The sequence below is a fragment of the Ictalurus furcatus genome, chromosome 5 (assembly GCF_023375685.1).
Source record: "Ictalurus furcatus strain D&B chromosome 5, Billie_1.0, whole genome shotgun sequence".
Taxonomy (NCBI): Eukaryota; Metazoa; Chordata; class Actinopteri; order Siluriformes; family Ictaluridae; genus Ictalurus; species Ictalurus furcatus.
This window is the reverse complement of record NC_071259.1, coordinates 17680142-17700381: the sequence shown is the minus strand read 5'-3', so window position 1 is coordinate 17700381 and position 20240 is coordinate 17680142. Positions and strand designations below refer to the sequence as shown.

Sequence of the window (20240 nt, the reverse complement as noted above, 5' to 3'; positions counted from 1 at the left end):
GAAAAGAAGGTATAATGTATATCCATCCAGTTTTTATGATATTATTAAGGAAAATGATTAGGCATTAAGATAAGTCAACACATTTTGGCTCATATTTGACACATACCTAGTCCTAGACTAATCATGCTGCCAGCTATGTACTGTAGTTAAAACTACTGAGTGCAGTTGTAAGTTAGTTAGCTAGTAAACGTAACCTCCTAGGCCACCGCACCAGATTTCATTTCACTGTTTATTGTTCAGCATCCATGCTATGGTCAAAGTCACTGAGATCACATTTTCCCCCATTCTCATGTTTGATGTGAACATTAATTGAAGCTTTCACATTTTTTTTTAGCTTTCACAGGCACAAAATTGAGTGCTGTATCTGTTAAGGCATGATTATTTCTAGATATTTCTTTGGTCTGTCAGACTGTAATACTAACTGCAGATTAAATTCTTTACACTGTCACAAGTAAAATATCACATTCAAATTCTACAGTAAAATCACAAATGAAACATCACACAAAGGCATTAATGTTGTTAAAATAAACACAATTATTTAATCAGTTCAGTGTTGCAAATACAAAACAATATCCATTCAGCAGTGCTCTTTCTTGGAAAGCCACCATTTACATATTTGTTATGCCTAGGCAGGACAAAATCGGTAAATCTGTTATAACTGACAGCTTAATGTCAGATGACATTGTAGGTATCAGGAATTGTGTGAAAACCATTAATGTAGCAATAGAATATAATGAGTTATTACATGAATGCAGGCTATATTCTACTTACCATCCTGGAGAGAGTATAAAGACTCATGATTTTCTATATTCTATGTTTGAAACTGAATCTGTGTCATAACATTGGCAATGTTGCACAACATTTCTGTTGTAGTTTACTAATGCCAGTCTAGGTCCTACAATTGCTTCAAAACAGGCTACTGATCAGCTCTTACCAAAAATCTCTTCATATGCCACCAAACAAAAAATAAGAAAAACACTTCATATGGCGTATAGGTTTGTTAAACTGGCTTCTCATTTTCTGTGTAAAAATGAATAAAGATTTTGCAACACTGGACCTAGTGAGCATGCATCATACTACATTGCTGTACTGATTGTAATGTGTCCTCTCTTTGTACTAGTAAAATGGCATGCATTTTATGAGTAGAAAGTAAGGACACTCTGATGGTTTCCTCTTACAAGCAGAATTGGTGGAAGACCATTAGACAGTGTTTCCAGCCAGCACATGTAGAGGGCACTAGACACTGTTCCTTTCCTGGCAAGTGGCATGCTCCTGTGAAAAAAATAGAAGGGTACACATGAATAAACCATCCATCCATTTTCCATATTGCTTGTCCTACAGAGGGTCACAGGGGAGCCTGGAGTCTATCCCAAGCTGCTTGGGGCGCAAGGTGGGGGACATCCTGGATGGGGTGCCAACCCATCACAGGGCACGACTGAACACATATTCACACACTACGTACAATTTGGAAATGCCAATCAGCCTACAACATATGTCTTTGGGCTGGAAGGTGGAGGTCGGGGTGGCCAGTGAAGGCCCCCATAGCATGGGGAGAACATGCAAATAATTAGAATTAAATCAACTCAATTTCTATAAACATATGCTATGTCAAAACGGAAAATTAAATGCAGACAGTGCAGACCTATCTGCAATGTATATAACCATTTGTTTTCTATGGAAGTCCAGAAAGGCCATGTTTTTTTTTATTTCAATATAACAAGTAGTTTTCTCTAGAGCACAACTTATTTTTCTCATGATTTCAAAATGCATGATTAAGCATCCATGCTGTACAGCATGGATGAATGCATCCATTTTTACTTTAAATCAATGACACAAGCAGAGATACCTGGCACAGTGGTAGAGTTACCACACCTCAAGACATTGGTCAGATGTTTTATTTCAAGACATTCATCAGGTTTTTGTCCTTAACATGCTGGTGTGTGGAACTAATTTTTATTACGTATCCCATCTCAAGCCTCTGTTGCTAATTCCAAAACGTCATTTTAGAACTAGTAACAAAGGCTTGTGCCATTGATATGCTTATGATTTTCAATCTTCAGTGAATTTTATCTTCAATATCGGCAGCCTTGGTAAATATGAGCAAAGAAGGCTGTGAAAATTGTCTTTATTGTTTAACCATTTGATCTTTTTTTTTTTGCGTGTGTTCACTCTTTTCTTTTTTTTCCAGTTTCATTTTTATTGAACATTTCTGCTGAAAATTTCTTCTGAACATTTCTGCTGAACATTTCTGTTGAACATTTCTGCTGAACATTTCTGCTGAACATTTCTGCTGGACATTTCTGCTAAACATTTCTGCTAAACATTTCTGTTGAACATTTCTGCTGGACATTTCTGCTGAACATTTCTGCTGAACACGTCTACCAAACATGTCTGCTGAACATCACCTTTTCTCTTCTATCCTCCCCTCCCGTTCCCAAATATTCCATTGAGAAGAAAAAAGAAAACAAATTGGCTACCCAATAACTGTCGCTGTGCCCATGGAGACACTGACACTGAGCTGCAGCACGGTGGCCAAGACCATACAGCGGTTTAACAGGACAGGTTCCACTCAGAACAGGCCTCGCCATGGTCGACCAAAGAAGTTGAGTGCATGTGCTCAGCGTCATATCCAGAGGTTGTCTTTGGGAAACAGACGTATGAGTACTGCCAGCATTGCTGCAGAGGTTGAAGGGGTGGGGGGTCAGCCTGTCAGTGCTCAGACCATACGCCACACACTGCATCAAATTGGTCTGCAAACAGTTTGCTGAAGACAAGCAGACTAAGGACATGGATTACTGGAACCATGTCCTATGGTCTGATGAGACCAAGATAAACTTATTTCGTTCAGATAACAAGTTTTGCCTTGCTAAAGAAGCTGAGGGTGAAGGTGATGGACTAGCCAAGCATGTCTCCTGACCTAAACCCTATTGAGCATCTGTGGAGCATCCTCAAATGGAAGGTGGAGGAGCACAAGGTCTCTTATCCACCAGCTCCGTGATGTTGTCATGGAGGAGTGGAAGAGGACTCCAGTGGCAATCTGTGAAGCTCTGGTGAACTCCATGCCCAAGAGGGTTAAGGCAGTGCTGGAAAATAATGGTGGCCACACAAAATATTGACACTTTGGGCCCAATTTGGACATTTTCACTTAGGGGTGTACTCACTTTTGTTGCCAGCGGTTTAGACATTAATGGCTGCGTGTTGAGTTATTTTGAGGGGACAGCAAATTTACACTGTTATACAAGCTGTACACTCACTACTTTACATTGCAGCAAAGTGTCATTTCTTCAGTGTTGTCACATTAAAATATATAATCAAATATTTACAAAAATGTGAAGGTGTACTCACTTTTGTGAGATACTGTATATTTAACAATTTTTTTTTTTTTGGATAAGCCTATGCTGTGTTTGCAATTGTTTGACATCCATGAGTGTAGAGTATTTTTGTGATATTTTTTTTAACAAAAGATCAGAAGGCTAAACAATAAAGACAAATTTACACAACCTTCTTTGCTCATATTTACCAAGGGTGCCAATACTTGTGGAGGGCACTGCATGTCTATCCAATAAATAAAGAATATGCATGACAGTGGTATTTGATTTTTGTTGGTAATGTCTCAATCCTTTTTTCAGAATCAACACTTTCAGAATGTAAGTATGTGTAAGGATGTGCATACATAATTTTTGACGGGAGTATTTAAAGATTGTGTCTTCATTCGGGTAAGGAGATGATAAACAGTAATTTTATGACATGATCTTTATAATAGAATATCATAAGTGGGGGACTTGTTTCAAATCTGCTCCTTTTACATTGTGCAATACGCACTATGTAAATTTCTGGCTGTTACTCCAAATTTGGCCACATCTTAAAAATACACTACAGCTACTTAGAGACAGACTGACAAAAATGCTCGTAGATATATAAAGAAGAACTACTTACATGACAATGAGGTTTGCTGTGCTTGAGTGCTCCTGTAGCAGTTCATTCAATCTTATTTGACGATTTGTCTAATTTAAAAACAAAAATTGTATGATTGTCAGAGATACAGGTATGTTAATATAATATTATTAATAATTATTATTATTTTAAGAACTAATAATACATTATTCATTATTATAATGACCAATAACAGCAGAATTTAAGTGAACAATCTAGAAAAAATACATGTTGATCATTCAGCCTCACCTTGGCCTTGTACAATTCAAGTTCATTATCAGTAATCCTCCATGGTTCCTCAGACTTCAACCTCTCAGCATCTTCCTGCTCCATATCATCCTCCTTCAGTCTGTATGGCTCAATCATCTCCTCAAATTTTTCTTTACTGAAATGAAGGGGACATTAGGCCACAGTCTGGCAGCTACAAGTAGTACAACTGTTTGTTCTGCATCACTAAATCATTCTCAGCTTACTTGTGTTTCTTTGGCTTTATGTTGATATCTCCAAGAACATTAATGTCAGAGAAGTCAATCCTGAACTTGCTCAGTAATGTAGCCATTCTGGAATCAGAATCAGTGTTATTTACTTGCTCAAACCTGTTACAGGAATAACTAGAAAGGGTATATTCTAAACTATATCTTGGTAAAAAAAACCAAACAAACAGCTTTTATATACATACAATTTATTAAATAAAATGTATTAAAACAAATAGGAAAGCATATTGGCATATCATCATCATCAGCCACATTCTGATTGTTCTAAAACATAAATAATAGTCTTTTTGTAAACCTTTTCCATATTCTACTGTATATATATGTGCTATATGCTATATTATTAGAGCATATACAGTTTATCTCATAATTATTGGCACTCTTCATCAAAATGCAGGAAAAAATGGCTATAAACATGAATATAACATGAATTCATATAGGACTGCTTCATGTTTCCACAGGGCAGTTCTCATCAGAACTAGTGAACATTTCTTGTGTGCTTGTTTCCTTGCCTAGCACCCACAACAATCTTAAATGGTCACCTAGTGAACTCCTAGTATGTAGTCTATAAAACATCCCTGCTGTATCATATTTGCCCTCTTTTCCATTCTAGTCTTGTAGAGAAATTGAAGAAGTGGATTGAAAGATGCTAAATATAGCACCCTATTCCTTTGTTTCTAGCTAATAAGACTAACTGTATTATTGGTAAATCTGTGCCATCACCTTAGGTGCCAATCCATTGCAGGGCACAATCACATACACATTCAAACACTCATTCATTCCCTACAAACACTTTGCACATGCCAATCAGTCTACCATGCATGTCTTTGGACTGGGGGTGGAAATCAGAGTACCCACATACAAACTCCCCATACACAGGGCAGTGGCAGGACTCGAACCCCCAACCCTGTCAGTGTGAGGCGAATGTGCTAACCACTAAGCCACTGTGCAACCTTGTTTTAATAAATCGTTTTGTTTTTTTAACTTTCACAAACTCTTGTATTTCTGGGGAGAATGGTGAGCTTTTTGTTGTGCCAGACACCAGTGGAGTTTGAGCAATGCCCAAGTAATAAAATGATGCTCAAAATGGGAGATGCAGTACATAGAAAGATACAATGATCCAATAGCCAGCACTCTAAGCAATAATCATAGCAGTTCTGTGTGGTAAATCATTGGGTTTGTAAACACAAATCAGGCGCCCAGGTTTGCCAGCATACTATTGCTGCAAAGTTGCATTTCAGATGGATAGTTTCACAGGATACATCAGGAGTCACACTGGTGACACTGTGACAGCCCAGAACACTAAAACAGTTTTATGACAGATCAGGCTGTGACACTCAGATCAGGCATCGTCACTCTTGACTCGACAGATCACTGGTCTCTCTCGCATCAGTTCTGAAATAATCAAAATTTGGTTTTGTTTTTTCATGTACAGATAATTTCACAGCTGGTATTAATACCGTTTGCAAACTGATTCTGTTTATTTTCCATTTCCCTATGGCAAATTTCTAAGAAACCTAAATTTGGCCATCTGACCATTTGATCTTAAAGATGCAAATTTTATCTGGACGATTGTCTGTTGTGCAGAAAGTCCTCTCAGTGATTGAAAAACCAGCCAAATCTCCTTATTTCACATGTGGAAGGACTAAATGTCAATCATGAAAAGAGTCACTTCTCCTTTGGAGACTGTTCTATGAAGTTGTTCTCCCTGCAAAGGGAGAAACTGTAATGACAGACACCTCCCAGTTGACATGTGAGAAAACTTTAAAGTTTAAAGGATAAAGGGAAGTAGAAACAAACAGGCATATTAACTTTGAAATGCCAGTATATCATCATCCTTGAAATAAATGTAATAATAAATGTACCTCCAAGGTACATTAAAAAAAAATCCCTTCCTAAGTTGGGCGAGGGATGTATTTCTGCTACTGCTACTGTTACTGAGGACACTACAGCATATCCAATAGACTATGCATTGCATTCAGTGTTGCGGATACTCTCAATAACACTGAACAGTCTATGGAGCTATTTGTTGTTAATGTTACTGATAGGCCATCTGTGATTCTACCTGCCACTATTCTGACCAGATCTACTCTTTCAGCTGAGTGGCTCACTATGGTATAGCAGTGCAGGACAACCTGGGTGCAACCCTTTACATACTGGCATGTTTGCGAAGGGTTAGAGGCACCCTTATGAGTGTGTATTCTCCATCTAAGTTTCTATAAGTCTCAATAAACATGTTTTCTCACTATGGTGTAAATCACTGGGCAAGAACCCCTTGGACAGTCACCAATGTTTTGCAGTTTTTGCATCGAGATCTCAGTGACACAGAATGTCTCTGACCTCCGCACAGAAAAATGGTCCCAGTGTGAGATCTGGACTTGAACAAATGGAAGATGCAGATATAAAGTAGCTTTCATTTAAGACAGCTTTTTGCTGGCCATCAGTACACCCAGGAAAGTTAGTAAACTGCATGCATTAGTGCTCAGCATGCAAACATGTCATGCTGTGGCTGAACCAAGCATTCCAAAAGTATTAGCATAGACAAATAAAACTATTATTCAGTCAATTTTTGCAGATGATAATGTGCCAAGGCCAGCCCTGTGTCCGGTGAGGGCTCTCAGGTGCTATGTGTAGCAGCTAGCTGGCAGGTCACTGACTAGTTGCATGTTTTGGGGAGCACTATAAAGGGGTTCCTTATAGGCTGACTGCACAGGCATACTTACAGTAAATGCAGGTCAAGAGGCACCTTAGTCCTTTATGTTCTATTCAGTGGGCACTATGGTGGCACTACATAGATTGTTAGTGATGGACATTTGTGAAGCACCAACATGGAGCTCACAAACTACCTTCACCAGATTATACTGCCAATATTGCTTTATTGAACTCATCTAGTGTCCTGTAGTGAGTTTGACTGATTCACATCCTCAGTGCAAAACAGTATAATCACTTATATGAGAATCAGTGATTCTCCTCATCAATCAGAAACAGTGTCAGTACTCTGAGTTATTCTCATCTTCAGCACTTTAGTGAGTCTCATCCTCAATAGGGAGCAATATCAACACTAAGTGACTCCTTCTCAAAAAAGAGTGGTATCGACACATCCTCATAAGATTGATATGCAGTCTCCACTATTTTGGAGGAAATATTACTTAATTATACCAGTGATTGTAGGACTAAGTGGAAAACCACCAGGACACCTTGACATCACTTGTGTTGATGAGAATGGACAGAAAACAAACATGACAAGACATAGCCGAGGACTAGAATATTGGAATTTGGCAAGGAGACTTGCACATGGCAAATTTCCACTTTTTCTAAAGGAAACTGCCCTGGTGGGTCTTCACTCAGCCCACAATCTACAGGTTTTCTTTATGGTTTTAATGTAGGGACTAGGAGTTCATGCATCCCTTACAGTTTCAGTTTTAAAACTGACAGTGCTTAATGGTATATGTATAGATTATAGATCATATCAATAAAAGCCTGTTTCTTTTAGGTTGAAAGTAATTTGTTTTTTTTCAGTGGTGATGGAAGAGATTGTACTGCACATGTACACAACCTGATGTTTATACCCCCGGGACATAGGGTATGATCAGTGCCAACAGAGGTCCCAGGCACTGAGGGTAATATTAAAATATATATATATATATATATATATATATATATATATATATATATATATATATATATATATTCCAAGACAATTTGTTTACATTAATGATAAAAATTATTTAGGGCTATTAAAAATTATTCCACATATATTGTTGAGAGAAGTTCACATAAAAAATAATTTTATTAGATTTGATTCTTCTATTGTTTCAGGATAATTTTGAATTAGTGTGTGTAATGTTTATTGTGTAATCAACTTTGCTTATAGGACTAGCATCTTATTGAGGGTATGTCTGCCCTTTGCACCCAGTGTTCCCAGGATAGGCTCCAGATCTACTGCAACCCTGACCAGTTACTGAAGATGAATGAATGATGGAAATTTGCTTATATTTATGAAGTGTGCTAATAATCATGGAGTTAACTCCATAATAGCTTAAGAATACTGCAACAGCTATAGCTCCTTATTACACATTTATGGCAACTTACGCTCTGCGGTCATGATCAATCCTGTTTATCTTTCCACCAATGAAGACACGAATCTTGCAATCCTTCCATTTTTTCTTGTTAGTTAGCAAATATGGTATCAGCAATGTCAGCCCTAAAATAGCAAGTTAAGAAAAAATTAACAATGCCAGATAAAGAAAGCAGTATTAAAGAATTTAATGAACACTATGGGCAATATTTAGCTCTTACTTAGCTCTTGAGCTATTCATAGCTATTGTTTGAACTAAAACAATACATTAACATGTTCCTTAAGAGTTATTGTTCCTTAAACCTACCTCCATCATCAAACAACCACCAAACATCGATGGTGCCCTTGCACTGTTTCTTTTTGAACTGCTGACTAGCTGCCAGCAGCTTTTCATCTGCAGTGCTAAGCTGTACCGGAGGACTCTTGGAATCTAAATTCATAATATAAAAGTTAAATATTTTCACAACAAAGAAAACAGATATTTAGCCATAGACAAGTTCTTCAAGATCATCTGCATGTCTCTTTAATGCAACTGAGAATTTTCTGTCTAAAAAAGATCAAACTACCATATATCAGACCAGTTTCTGCTGTATTTTTAGAGAGAATTTCAGTTGACCTCTGATAATGAGTGGACTGCTTTGACCACTGGTGGTCTTAGATGATGGTTTCAAGGAATCATCTGTATCTTTTCCAATGTTAATAGCCACCAATAGCTCCTTCATCCCTGGAGCTTTCTCAGTGGAAGCCAGAAATTCATCTATGTGAAGGTCAGAATAATCCAAGTTTAAATAAAAGTTAAGTGTATGGGTATAAAATACTCACTTTAGACTGGCAGTGACAAATATGATTTAGTGTATATTAATAATATTATTAGTTAAGTTCACAAGTATAATGCACCTTGGCTTTGGATATGGGAAATGTCTAAACCCTCCTTCAGTCTTAAGATGACCACACCATACTGTAGGTCAAAAGCATCACTAAAGCAAATAAGGAAAATGTCAATTATTTTGAAGACATTTGATGGACAAAGGATTTGTAGAGGAAATAAATTATGTTGATTTTCTATTAAAAACTTTATCTAAACTCCAAAAACAAAACAAACTAAAAACAGATTAAAATCGAATACCTGAAATTACTTACTGAATTGTGTTGACATATAATTCCACATCTTTCATTTCACCATCCCTCCAGTTGTTTTTAAATCCAAGTATCATTGTGTTTGGCTTTAGACGACCCAAACCAGAAGCCTTAGAATAGAATCAAACTTGAATCACATTCATGATTAACTGATGTTTTATATTAAGTTACATAGATAGATCATTGATAATTGTTGAGACAAAAGCAGCATTTCATAATCACGGTCCTATGGACCTTAATGTATACTATAAACTTTTGTCTTCTTTTTGCTTTAACATACTTGTCTCAACTCATAAAGAGCTTTATAATTACCCAGTATATAGGAATAGTTTGAGTAAGCAGAATTTTTGTTTAGTGCCTGGGGACCTGAAGACAGTGATAAATTCTGAGATGTTCAGCAATAACATTTTAATTTCACCAGGACCCAACAAATCAATGTGAAAGTGTACTTGTAATAGATATTGGGCTCCTTGTCTGAGGTCCTCAGCAAACACTGGAGTATAAAAAGCCTTGATCCGTTTCTTAAGAAGCCAACGTTGATAACGCACTTGCTCATTCATCATCTCCTTATGGTTTGGCCTTCGGGCAGCCTTAAGAAAAACAAAAAGTAAGAAATAACAATGAGTATATGAGTATGAGTATCTATGAGTTCATCTAAAAAAAAAAAAAATTAAAACATTGACAGTAACAATTAACAAAATTTATAAAGCTAAAAAAAAAAGTTTGTGTTTTTTGTGCCTACCATACGAACATGGCCACAGACCATCAGGCCAGTGTTTTTCGTGAAAGCATGTACTAGATGAAGTAGCGCTGGTCTTGCATTTGGGTCACCAATCATTACAAGACATTGAGGTCTACGGGAAAATTTATGGAAATGTGATTGCTGGTGTTTCTTTACTAGTCTTTTTTGGTTGATCACTCACAGGATTCAGACTTCAACATATATCAGAATATGATCACCTGAAGTTTTTGATATGATCCTCTACACCAGTGAGATGCAGACTGTGGGACAGTGCCTGGTTGTACATGAGAGCTTGTGTGGATGAGCCCCAGTTTACATCTATAGTAGAGAAAGTCTCCCTAAATATCTGATTATTTTATCTCATTTTAGCATACATAAATTAATATTTTAACCAATTCGGCAATAAAATATGTAAAAGAGTAAATTGCACACATTTCATAGCTTCTGTATAATGACTTAATAATACCCACTAAAGGCAGGTGGAATACCTGGTTTCTTGTAGCTGACATAAATGTAGAGTGCCAGAACAATGACATTGGTAAGGAGGGCAGCCCACCAGTTGATTACAAACATAACCACACAGCACAGCACAGCTCCCGCCATTGATACCCACTTATTGTAGTATTTAAAACTTGGACGCCATCCTGGTTGGTTTATGTTAAGGGTAACAGAACACAAAAGTCAGCCACAACCATAATAATAGTGATGCACATTATGAGTGAGAAAATGGATGTAGTGTAAAAAACAATGTTTTTCGCTATTTATTCATGTGTGTTTAAACCCCAATCAGATATTTCACATACTATTAATTATTAACTCAAAACTAGTTCTGGAACAGCTATGCTATTTCAGCTGCTTTGGAGTTAAAGAAGAGATCCATCTAGCAAATTTGTTTTACTGCACTCACCTGGGGAGTTAGCCAACGATGCATGGAATACAGAGAAATTGATCAAGGCATAAGAGGCCAAGAAAAAGTTGGAAATGATGGGAGCAATAACATTTAGCTCAGCTAAAGAAACAGTAACACACAACAGTCAGATCACTTAGTCAATCATAAACCATTATCAATAAACTTAGAACAATGTGTTTGATAAACTTACCAATTAGTATAAAAGCTAGACCAATGATGAAAGTTAAGACATAGCCACGCAGAGGTTCATTGTTCTTGCCATAGCCTTTAGCAAAAACCTGTAAGCCTGGGTAGATGTTATCCTTACACAAAGCCTACAAGGGCACAAATCCATAATTAAATCAAATCAGGAAGAATACATTTTGACAAACCTTCATCTTAGCTGGGGTGTGTCCAAATTTTTTTAACTTGGGTTGAAAGCTTAGGAAAAGCATACTATGTGGTGACACCTCTAACTATGCAGGGGACATAACTAATCAAATTTGTTCCTTGCCACAAAATAAATGTCCACATACTACCATTACTGTATTAGTTTCATGGTTGCTCGATAGTTTTTAACATTCAAGAAATTTTGTCAAAATGCTGTATGTACAAGGCAACAATTATAAGGGCTATTATTACTTGATCTGCATGGATTGGAGTGATGGACCTGAGAAATATGTGATGCAAAATCAAAGTTGGGGAGGCAAGGCTTATTTCAAGGGTTGCAACTGCCAGTACATACCACCCATCTAGTCATTCGCCTGCCTGTTAATATGAATGAACCATAACTAACATAAATAACTCTCTTTACTTGGCAGGACAATGTCTAGCAAAGTGCCCCTAAACAATGTTGTGTGTACATTTGCAGGTGTATGTTTATACACGAAGAATGATGATGTCACCTGAAACACTTTTGGAGCACTGACTAAAGATGCAAGAGCTGATGAAAGAGTGGCAGAGAAGATTCCAGCAGTGATAAGTGGTCCAAATACAGACACCAAGCTCATAACCTAACCAATACAACAGAGTGTAACAGAAACATTTATTAAATAAATGAACATAGTGGTTCTGACTGTGATCTAATTATAAACAGTCTATATCTAACAGTGTTGAATTTTTATGTGTTGGAATCTAAGAGAAACTCAACATATCATCTATACACATCTCATACACTGTCCATGAAACTTAAATCAAGCCAGGAAGTGGCTTTTAAAGTTTGTGCTAGACAAACATGATTCACCAGTCTTTAATATTGCTATTACTAACCAAAATGAAGATCTGTATGAACAGATTGTGACTCTAAAAATAACAGCCATTATTTATTCCATTCTGTTTATATGACTCAATAAAGCAAAGTCGAAGAAGAAGAAGAAGAAATATTGTGACTAAACAAAAACCTTGCTTGGTCCCACACAAATGTTCACATTTTGTCATTCTGCAGATGAAAGCTTTCATTTCATCATTTAATTATATTCAGGACCAATAAGATATTTAGTCTTTTCTAGAAGTGCTGTAGACAGGTGGATATGACTTGAAATGGTTCTACCTGGAAATCATTCTGTAACCCATACTTGCAGCCCCCTTCCTTGCAAATGGAGAAGTCATAACCAAGTGTACAAGCTGCATCTGTGCAATTCTCCAGAGAACCTATGATGGTGTCATTGGCATCACCTGTTGCATCCCGTACAATGCAAGAACCTCAAAAGAGAGATTAACAATGGTCAAAATATTTTTTAAAGATAAACAATAGAGATTAGGAGCATAAATATCGTAATATTTATTACCATTAGACACAGCAATTGCAATATAAACAATCCCAGTAATGAGAATAGCCAGTAAGGTTCCTTTTGGAATGGCAGACTGTGGATCCTAAAGAAACACAACAATTCTGTGTTAAAAATCACACTACACACAGTGGAGGTAGAATTCTAATTTTTATCTCGATTGCAGACCCTGACTAATTCTTGGTCTACAATGGTATGCATGTATGCTTTTGCAAACTTAGTTTGTATTTGGCTGATCTGTCCTGTTTTGTTATTCATAGTTGAATCCTTTAAAAGCAAACACATGCTACACATGATCAGAACAGGTTGTTGTAAGATCCAATGACACTAAAGAATGATCTTATGCTCTAGTGACATTTTAGTCACACTAGAACTATGTTTCTTTCAGTGTCTTTGAAATTTTCAATCAAATCCTGTAGCTATTCAGTACAGGGATTTGTCACTAGTTTGCAATTATCACTAATCAGAGACACTTTGGTAGTCTTGCCAAGGAGACCTTATATAAGATTATAAGTTTTGACTTTTTTCATCCAAAAACTAACCCTAACCATAACTCTGACATAAATATAATATTCACATGCCAATGAATAAACAGTGTGTGAGACATAAAATTGTATTTGCATTAACCTTATTAAGGGGCAAAATCTTTTTGGGTCAGTCTCTTAAAATCATAGCTAAATCCATTGTCTAATTTTACAGATTTTTTTTTTAAGTAACAATGGTAGAATAAATTCTTATGTGCATTTGTTTCATCTTAATAAATAAAAAAATCACTTTACAAAAACAACTAGGGAACATAACTGTTGTGTATTTAACATCTGAAGATACAAGGATGCAAGTGATTTGATAGGTTCCCTCTTACTTTTTAATATCTATTGTTCTATAACATCAAATGAAACCCAAGCTTACTGTTAGGTCTCCTGAGATATTAGCTCCTGCTAATATGCCAGTTGCAGCAGGGAAGAAGATGGCAAAAACAGAGAAAAATGTTTCCTCCTCTCTGAAATCTGGACCCATGTTCTCCATCATAATTGCAGCTGTGAGGAATATAAAAAAAATCCTAGGTGACTTTTAGTCATATTTTGCATTCTACACTACAAGATAAATAAATTAAAAGTCACTTCTATTTACAGTAGCATGAAAATACACTCCATTTTACTTTTTACCAATTATAATCAAATTAAAATAGTCCTAACCATTATAACCAAAGAAGCCTTTAGGCTCTTTTGATTCCATGGAGATGAATGAACCGATGAAGTAGTTAAAAATTGCTGCCACAAGAATGATCAACAGCACGATCTGGGCCTGTGAAAATAGCCATCAATCAATTCATGACTAAAATCCCAAAGGTGCTTACTAGACTTGGGTCGATATTCAGCATTACTGATATTTAATGATATTTGATGGATGGATGAAAACAGAATGTCATGACTGCTCAGATACAGTTTTGTGGTAGACATGATTTATCATGTCATTAAAAACATGAAGTATGTTCATCAGTACCTTAGCCTCCCATTCCATTCCTGCCATAGATATGCCAAGCAGCAAGATGATGGTAAGGGTGCCAACTATACGGATGTCATTGATCTCATCTGTGATGAGAGCATCTACACTCTGCCATACCGAATAAATCGATAAATAAATAATTACAGATGCATTCATCATAGCATTCATCCCTAGATTAATCAGTGTAATTACTAAACACTGCATTTGTCTACATAAATATTTTAGCATACTTACATCAAGGAGCTCTACCACAGTTTCAGCAAAACCCACAACATACATGGCAACAGCGACAGCATTGGCAAAGGCAAAAATGAGGCCAATGGATCCACCAAACTCTGGACCCAAACTCCTAGATATCAAGTAATATGCCCCACCTGAAAATACAATAATTTACTGGACTCCAGTTCATGTTAATGCTCTAACATCTTATAGAATCTTTTACATATTTCACACTAACAGTACATGTATCAAAATGTCTGAGACAAAACTATTCTCACCTCCTCGCACAAAGCCATTGGTGGCTATTGCTGAAGTGGAAAGACCTGTGATAGTAGTCACCAAAACTGCTATTAGAACGATAGCACATGACAGAGCTGGGGAAGAAGAAAAAAACAATGTTTTTTTCACACTGAACTCTGTAGCCTTATAGTTAGTTTGAGTCTTTCAAAAAATTACCAATGCCAGCTTGGCCAACAATCCATGACATACGAATGAAGAGCATCACTCCCCAGATGTTCAGCATACATCGTACCTGTACAGATGACAGATAAATTACATGTGTGTTAAAGTATAAAAAAAGAAGAGAGTAAAACATCTTCCTTCCTTCCTATCGGCTTTCCTTCTTTAGTATTTATTTACTTCTCATTGTTCACTGACTCTCTTGAAGTCAATGGTAGCTCAGCAGGTAAGGTGCACTAGTGACCAGAAAGTTGTGAGCTCAACCTCAAGGACTGCCAGACAGCCACTGTCGGACCCTTGAACAGGATGTACTCTGCTTCACTTGTAACTTTAGCTGGCTATGTTTATTCTGTGGCCTACTCTTCATCTTTGAAACTGGAATATTAGGACTACAAATCACCCAAGATATAATATACTAACAAGGACACCCTTTATCCAGCCAAACTTCACTGTGCCCCCTTTGGACTCAGGTACATCCTTTAACGCAGCCACATCTGCAGCCGCTGGCTCTTCCCCACTTGGTAAGCCATCCTCAAACAGTTCCTGTGGATAAAGAAAGGCAATTTTAAACACCAGTGGCATATAGTTTGAACATTCTTCAAATTAGTGTAACACTCGTAAAATAAAAGCATCCATCCATCCATCCATTTTCTGTAACGCTTATCCTACACAGGGTCACAGGGAGCCTGGAGCCTATTCCAGGGGACTCAGGGCACAAGGTGGGGGACACCCTGAACGGGATGCCAACCCATTGCAGGACACAATCGCACACATACTCACACACTATTGACAATTTTTAAAGTTGCCAATCAGCCTACAACACATCTTTGGACTGGGGGAGGAATCCAGAGTACACAGAGGAAACCCCTGAAATACAGGGAGAACATACAAGTTCCATGCCCACAGGGTGGGGCAGGAATTGATCCCCTAACCCTGGAGGTGGGAGGCAAATGTGCTAGCCACTAAACCAACGTGCCCCCACAAATGTGGTTTATTCAGTTTATATTTGATATGAAATTATGTAATTATTTTGAATTTAGAAACACATTAAAATTCCACACAATTTACTGCAGTGTACCCACAAAAAAGATAACCTGTATATGCCAACAATGATATTTATATCCAGTCATTCACATGCACAATAGTGCAGTTTTATAGCTTAAATTTTGTCATTTTGACTTGAAAGAAGATCAAATAAAAATAGTGTAGAAAAATGTATATGACAGGACCTTCAGTTCTCACTGCCTTGTGTAACCCAGTTTCTCAATTGTGCAGTTAAATACCAGTCACTGAAAAGCTTACATCAAAAAAAGTGTTTTACATTTGTGTTGTTTACTAAACAGTATGTGTTTACCTTGTGCAAAATATGTCACATCAAGTCAGATCATGTGATAACATGCCACCCTAAACAAGTCACATTATCTCCCCAGGAGAGCACTGCAGCTGTCCACAGCAAGGAGACACTAGGCCATTGACATGGACGTTGGTTAAACATAAGGTTATTGTTATGGGTTCCTGTGTTCTGACCAAACATCCATGGTGCTGCATGGAGTGGGCTTGGGAAGAAAGACCATTGTCTAAAGACAAGTGTGTGGGTAAGATCTCTGACATCACACAGCCCATTCAGTTGGGAACAAACATGCATGATAATAAACAAATGGAGAGATGTAAAGTATTATGAAAATATAAGAAAGCAAGCATCTAACTAGTTTTAATAATTTCTCCTTCATGCTCATATTTTACTAGGTAGGCTATATATTGTGAAATTATGTTATTATTGAAAGATGTATAGCAGCAGCTTTTATCTTGAAACCATGAAACTAATGAAACAAGAGGAAGTAATAAATACATGATATTACTAATGGTAATGTGTCGTCTACTTTTTTTTAAAAGTCTGTTTGTTTAGTATTTATTTATTTATTAAGTTGTTTATTTATTAATTTTTTTACAAGTCACCAGAAATTAAATAAGAAGCGAGTAATTAAAAGTGAATTATAGACTTTGACGTCGTCAGATTTCTTACTTTATCAAGCTCATCGTGAAGTTCGGATAGCGATGGCCGAATAAGCTTCTCTCCAAGAGTCGCCTGCGTTTGCCGGTAGAAATCGATATTCGGTACGGCATCGATGGTGTTATGGCCGAAGGTTCGCAGATAATATGTACTGGAGTGTGTGTCAGAAAAATGGCTAAGACCCCCTGTAGAGGACTGCAGACTGGCTTCGCTGCGCACTGTGTCGCCATCAAACGCCACATCCGATGCTCCATCTGCAGGAGCGCCTGATGGGTCCAAAAAGTTCACGACGCGAAATCGACCTTTGGCCTCCTCTCCGCTTCCAGCCGATCCCGCCGCTGCTTTACCAGCCGCCTCTGCTACGCGGTCCACCTGAAACCGGCTCGGAGTCGTTCCAGTGGTCTTCAGAGTAGGTTTCTGTCCTGACGGAGGTGATGATGGTGGATCTGCCATGGGGAAACAGCCTGTTTAGATGGCACTAACGGTTACTCTTGGCGCACTCTGTTGCTGAATGACCTAAACGCGAGGATTCAGTTGAGCGCGTGTACTCGCGCGCGCATCCACGCGCACTGAAGGACGTAATTCATGAGCTCGTGACTCATCAAGCTGAGGCCAAATTACTTCAAAGTGAACAATTCATATTGTTCATATTGTAATTCATAAACAATTGATATTTAACCCTACAATGCATGAACCTAAAAAACCTTCACAAATGCATAAAGGGGGTCAAAATGACCCGTACTGGATTCTGTATTGAATGGTTTTCTTCAAAAACTAGATGTCCGATTAATCAAATAATTTATATATATATATATATATATATATATATATATATATATATATATATATATATATATATACATATATATATATATGTACATACATATATATATGTATGTATGTATACACACACACACACACACGTGTATGTATATTATATTACATATACTCATAGATATATATGTATGTATATACAGTATCTCACAAAAGTGAGTACACCCCTCACATTTTTGTAAATATTTGATTATATCTTTTAATGTGACAACACTAAAGAAATGACACTTTGCTACAATGTAAAGTAGTGAGTGTACAGCTTGTATAACAGTGTAAATTTGCTGTCCCCTCAAAATAACTCAACACACAGCCATTAAGGTCTAAACCGCTGGCAACAAAAGTGAGTACACCCCTAAGTGAAAATGTCCAAATTGGGCCCAAAGTGTCAATATTTTGTGTGGCCACCATTATTTTCCAGCACTCCCTTAACCCTCTTGGGCATGGAGTTCACCAGAGCTTCACAGGTTGCCACTGGAGTCCTCTTCCACTCCTCCATGACAACATCACGGAGCTGGTGGATGTTAGAGAGCTTGTGCTCCTCCACCTTCTGTTTAAGGATGCCCCACAGATGCTCAATAGGGTTTAGATCTGGAGACATGCTCGGCCAGTCCATCACATTCACCCTCAGCTTCTTTAGCAAGGCAGTGGTTGTCTTGGAGGTGTGTTTGGTGTCGTTATCATGCTGGAATACTGCATACTGATCATGCTCTGCTTCAGTATGTCACAGTACATGTTGGCGTTCATGGTTCCCTCAATGAACTGTAGCTCCCCAGTGCCGGCAGCACTCATGCAGCCCCAGACCATGACACTCCCACCACCATTGACTGTAGGCAAGACACACTTGTCTTTATACTCCTCACCTGGTTGCCGCCACACATGCTTGACACCATCTGAACCAAATACGTTTATCTTGGTCTCATCGGACCACAGGACATGGTTCCAGTAATCCATGTCCTTAGTCTGCTTGCCTTCAGCAAACTGTTTGCGGGCTTTCTTGTGCATCATCTTTAGAAGAGGCGTCCTTCTGGGACGACAGCCATGCAGACTAATTTGATGCAGTGTGCGGCGTATGGTCTGAGCACTGACAGGCTGACCCCCCACCCCTTCAACCTCTGCAGCAATGCTGGCAGCACTCATACGTCTATTTCCCAAAGACAACCTCTGGATATGATGCTGAGCACGTGCACTCAACTTCTTTAGTCGACCATGGCGAGGCCTGTTCTGAGTGGAACCTGTCCTGTTAAACCGCTGTATGGTTTTGGCCACCGTGCTGCAGCTCAGTGTCAAGTTCTTGGCAATCTTCTTATAGCCTAGGCCATCTTTATGTAGAGCCACAATTCTTTTTTTCAGATCCTCAGAGAGTTCTTTGCCATGAGGTGCCATGTTGAACTTCCAGTGACCAGTATGAGGGAGTGTGAGAGCGATGACACCAAATTTAACACACCTGCTCCCCATTCACACCTTAGACCTTGTAACACTAACAAGTCACATGACACCGGGGAGGGAAAATGGCTAATTGGGCCCAATTTGGACATTTTCACTTAGGGCTGTACTCACTTTTGTTGCCAGCGGTTTAGACATTAATGGCTGTGTGTTGAGTTATTTTGAGGGGACAGCAAATTTACACTGGTACACAAGCTGTACACTCACTACTTTACATTGCAGCAAAGTGTCATTTCTTCAATGTTGTCACAAGAAAAGATATAATCAAATATTTACAAAAATGTGAGGGGTGTACTCACTTTTTGAGATACTGTAGCTATAAAATAAATCGATATTGCGCATTTCAGTCTATGTTAGCCAAAGTGTTGTGCTGCTTTACGTCTTAAAAGTGCTCACATGGCAAATAACCTTTTAGAGTATTATACCAGGGTTTTACCAAAGGCGGAATCCTACACTGTGATTTTTTTATGTGGGTAATTGCTCACTGCGACAATGAGTTGTCTGCAATGGCGCAGGGAGTGGTGTTAATTATAAAACACATTTTCCTCCAAAATCATGAGGCATTGAACATGGGCCTAATGCTGTGCTCACTTTTATTTCCATACTGACACGGTATGAAAGAAAGAAAGGAAAAACATTTCCCACGTGCTCTCCCATTTGCATTTGCAAGTCAGAGGAAAACAATTGTTTTCTGTACGGAGGGAAGATGAC

General features: G+C 37.9%; 1 protein-coding gene across 1 annotated transcript; it reads right to left on the bottom strand.

Moving 5' to 3' along the window:
• Positions 1-394: 394 nt before the first annotated feature.
• LOC128607800 (solute carrier family 12 member 2-like) lies at positions 395-17859 on the bottom strand. The gene is made up of 26 exons (XM_053624979.1): positions 17265-17859; positions 15662-15784; positions 15239-15314; positions 15061-15156; positions 14798-14937; positions 14561-14671; positions 14254-14362; positions 13967-14094; positions 13058-13142; positions 12820-12971; positions 12176-12283; positions 11482-11605; positions 11289-11390; positions 10870-11025; positions 10600-10699; positions 10382-10493; positions 10089-10229; positions 9643-9749; positions 9400-9479; positions 9119-9259; positions 8810-8932; positions 8517-8628; positions 4407-4493; positions 4183-4318; positions 3937-4004; positions 395-1272 (listed from the first exon to the last, which is right to left on the bottom strand). Exons 1-26 carry the CDS (start codon positions 17703-17705, stop codon positions 1137-1139), a joined length of 3294 nt encoding a protein of 1097 aa, XP_053480954.1. The 5' UTR covers positions 17706-17859; the 3' UTR covers positions 395-1136.
• Positions 17860-20240: the final 2381 nt, after the last annotated feature.

What these genes read in the sequence shown, in the direction of transcription:
- LOC128607800 (XM_053624979.1), bottom strand. Translation starts at nt 17,705, where the DNA reads ATGGCAGATCCACCATCATCACCTCCGTCAGGACAGAAACCTACTCTG. An exon ending in AGGCTTCTTTGGTTATAATG is followed by an intron (nt 14,095 to 14,253) that starts GTTAGGACTATT and finishes TATTCCTCACAG; the next exon opens with CTGCAATTATGATGGAGAAC. An exon ending in ATATCTCAGGAGACCTAACA is followed by an intron (nt 13,143 to 13,966) that starts GTAAGCTTGGGT and finishes GTGTTTCTTTAG; the next exon opens with GATCCACAGTCTGCCATTCC.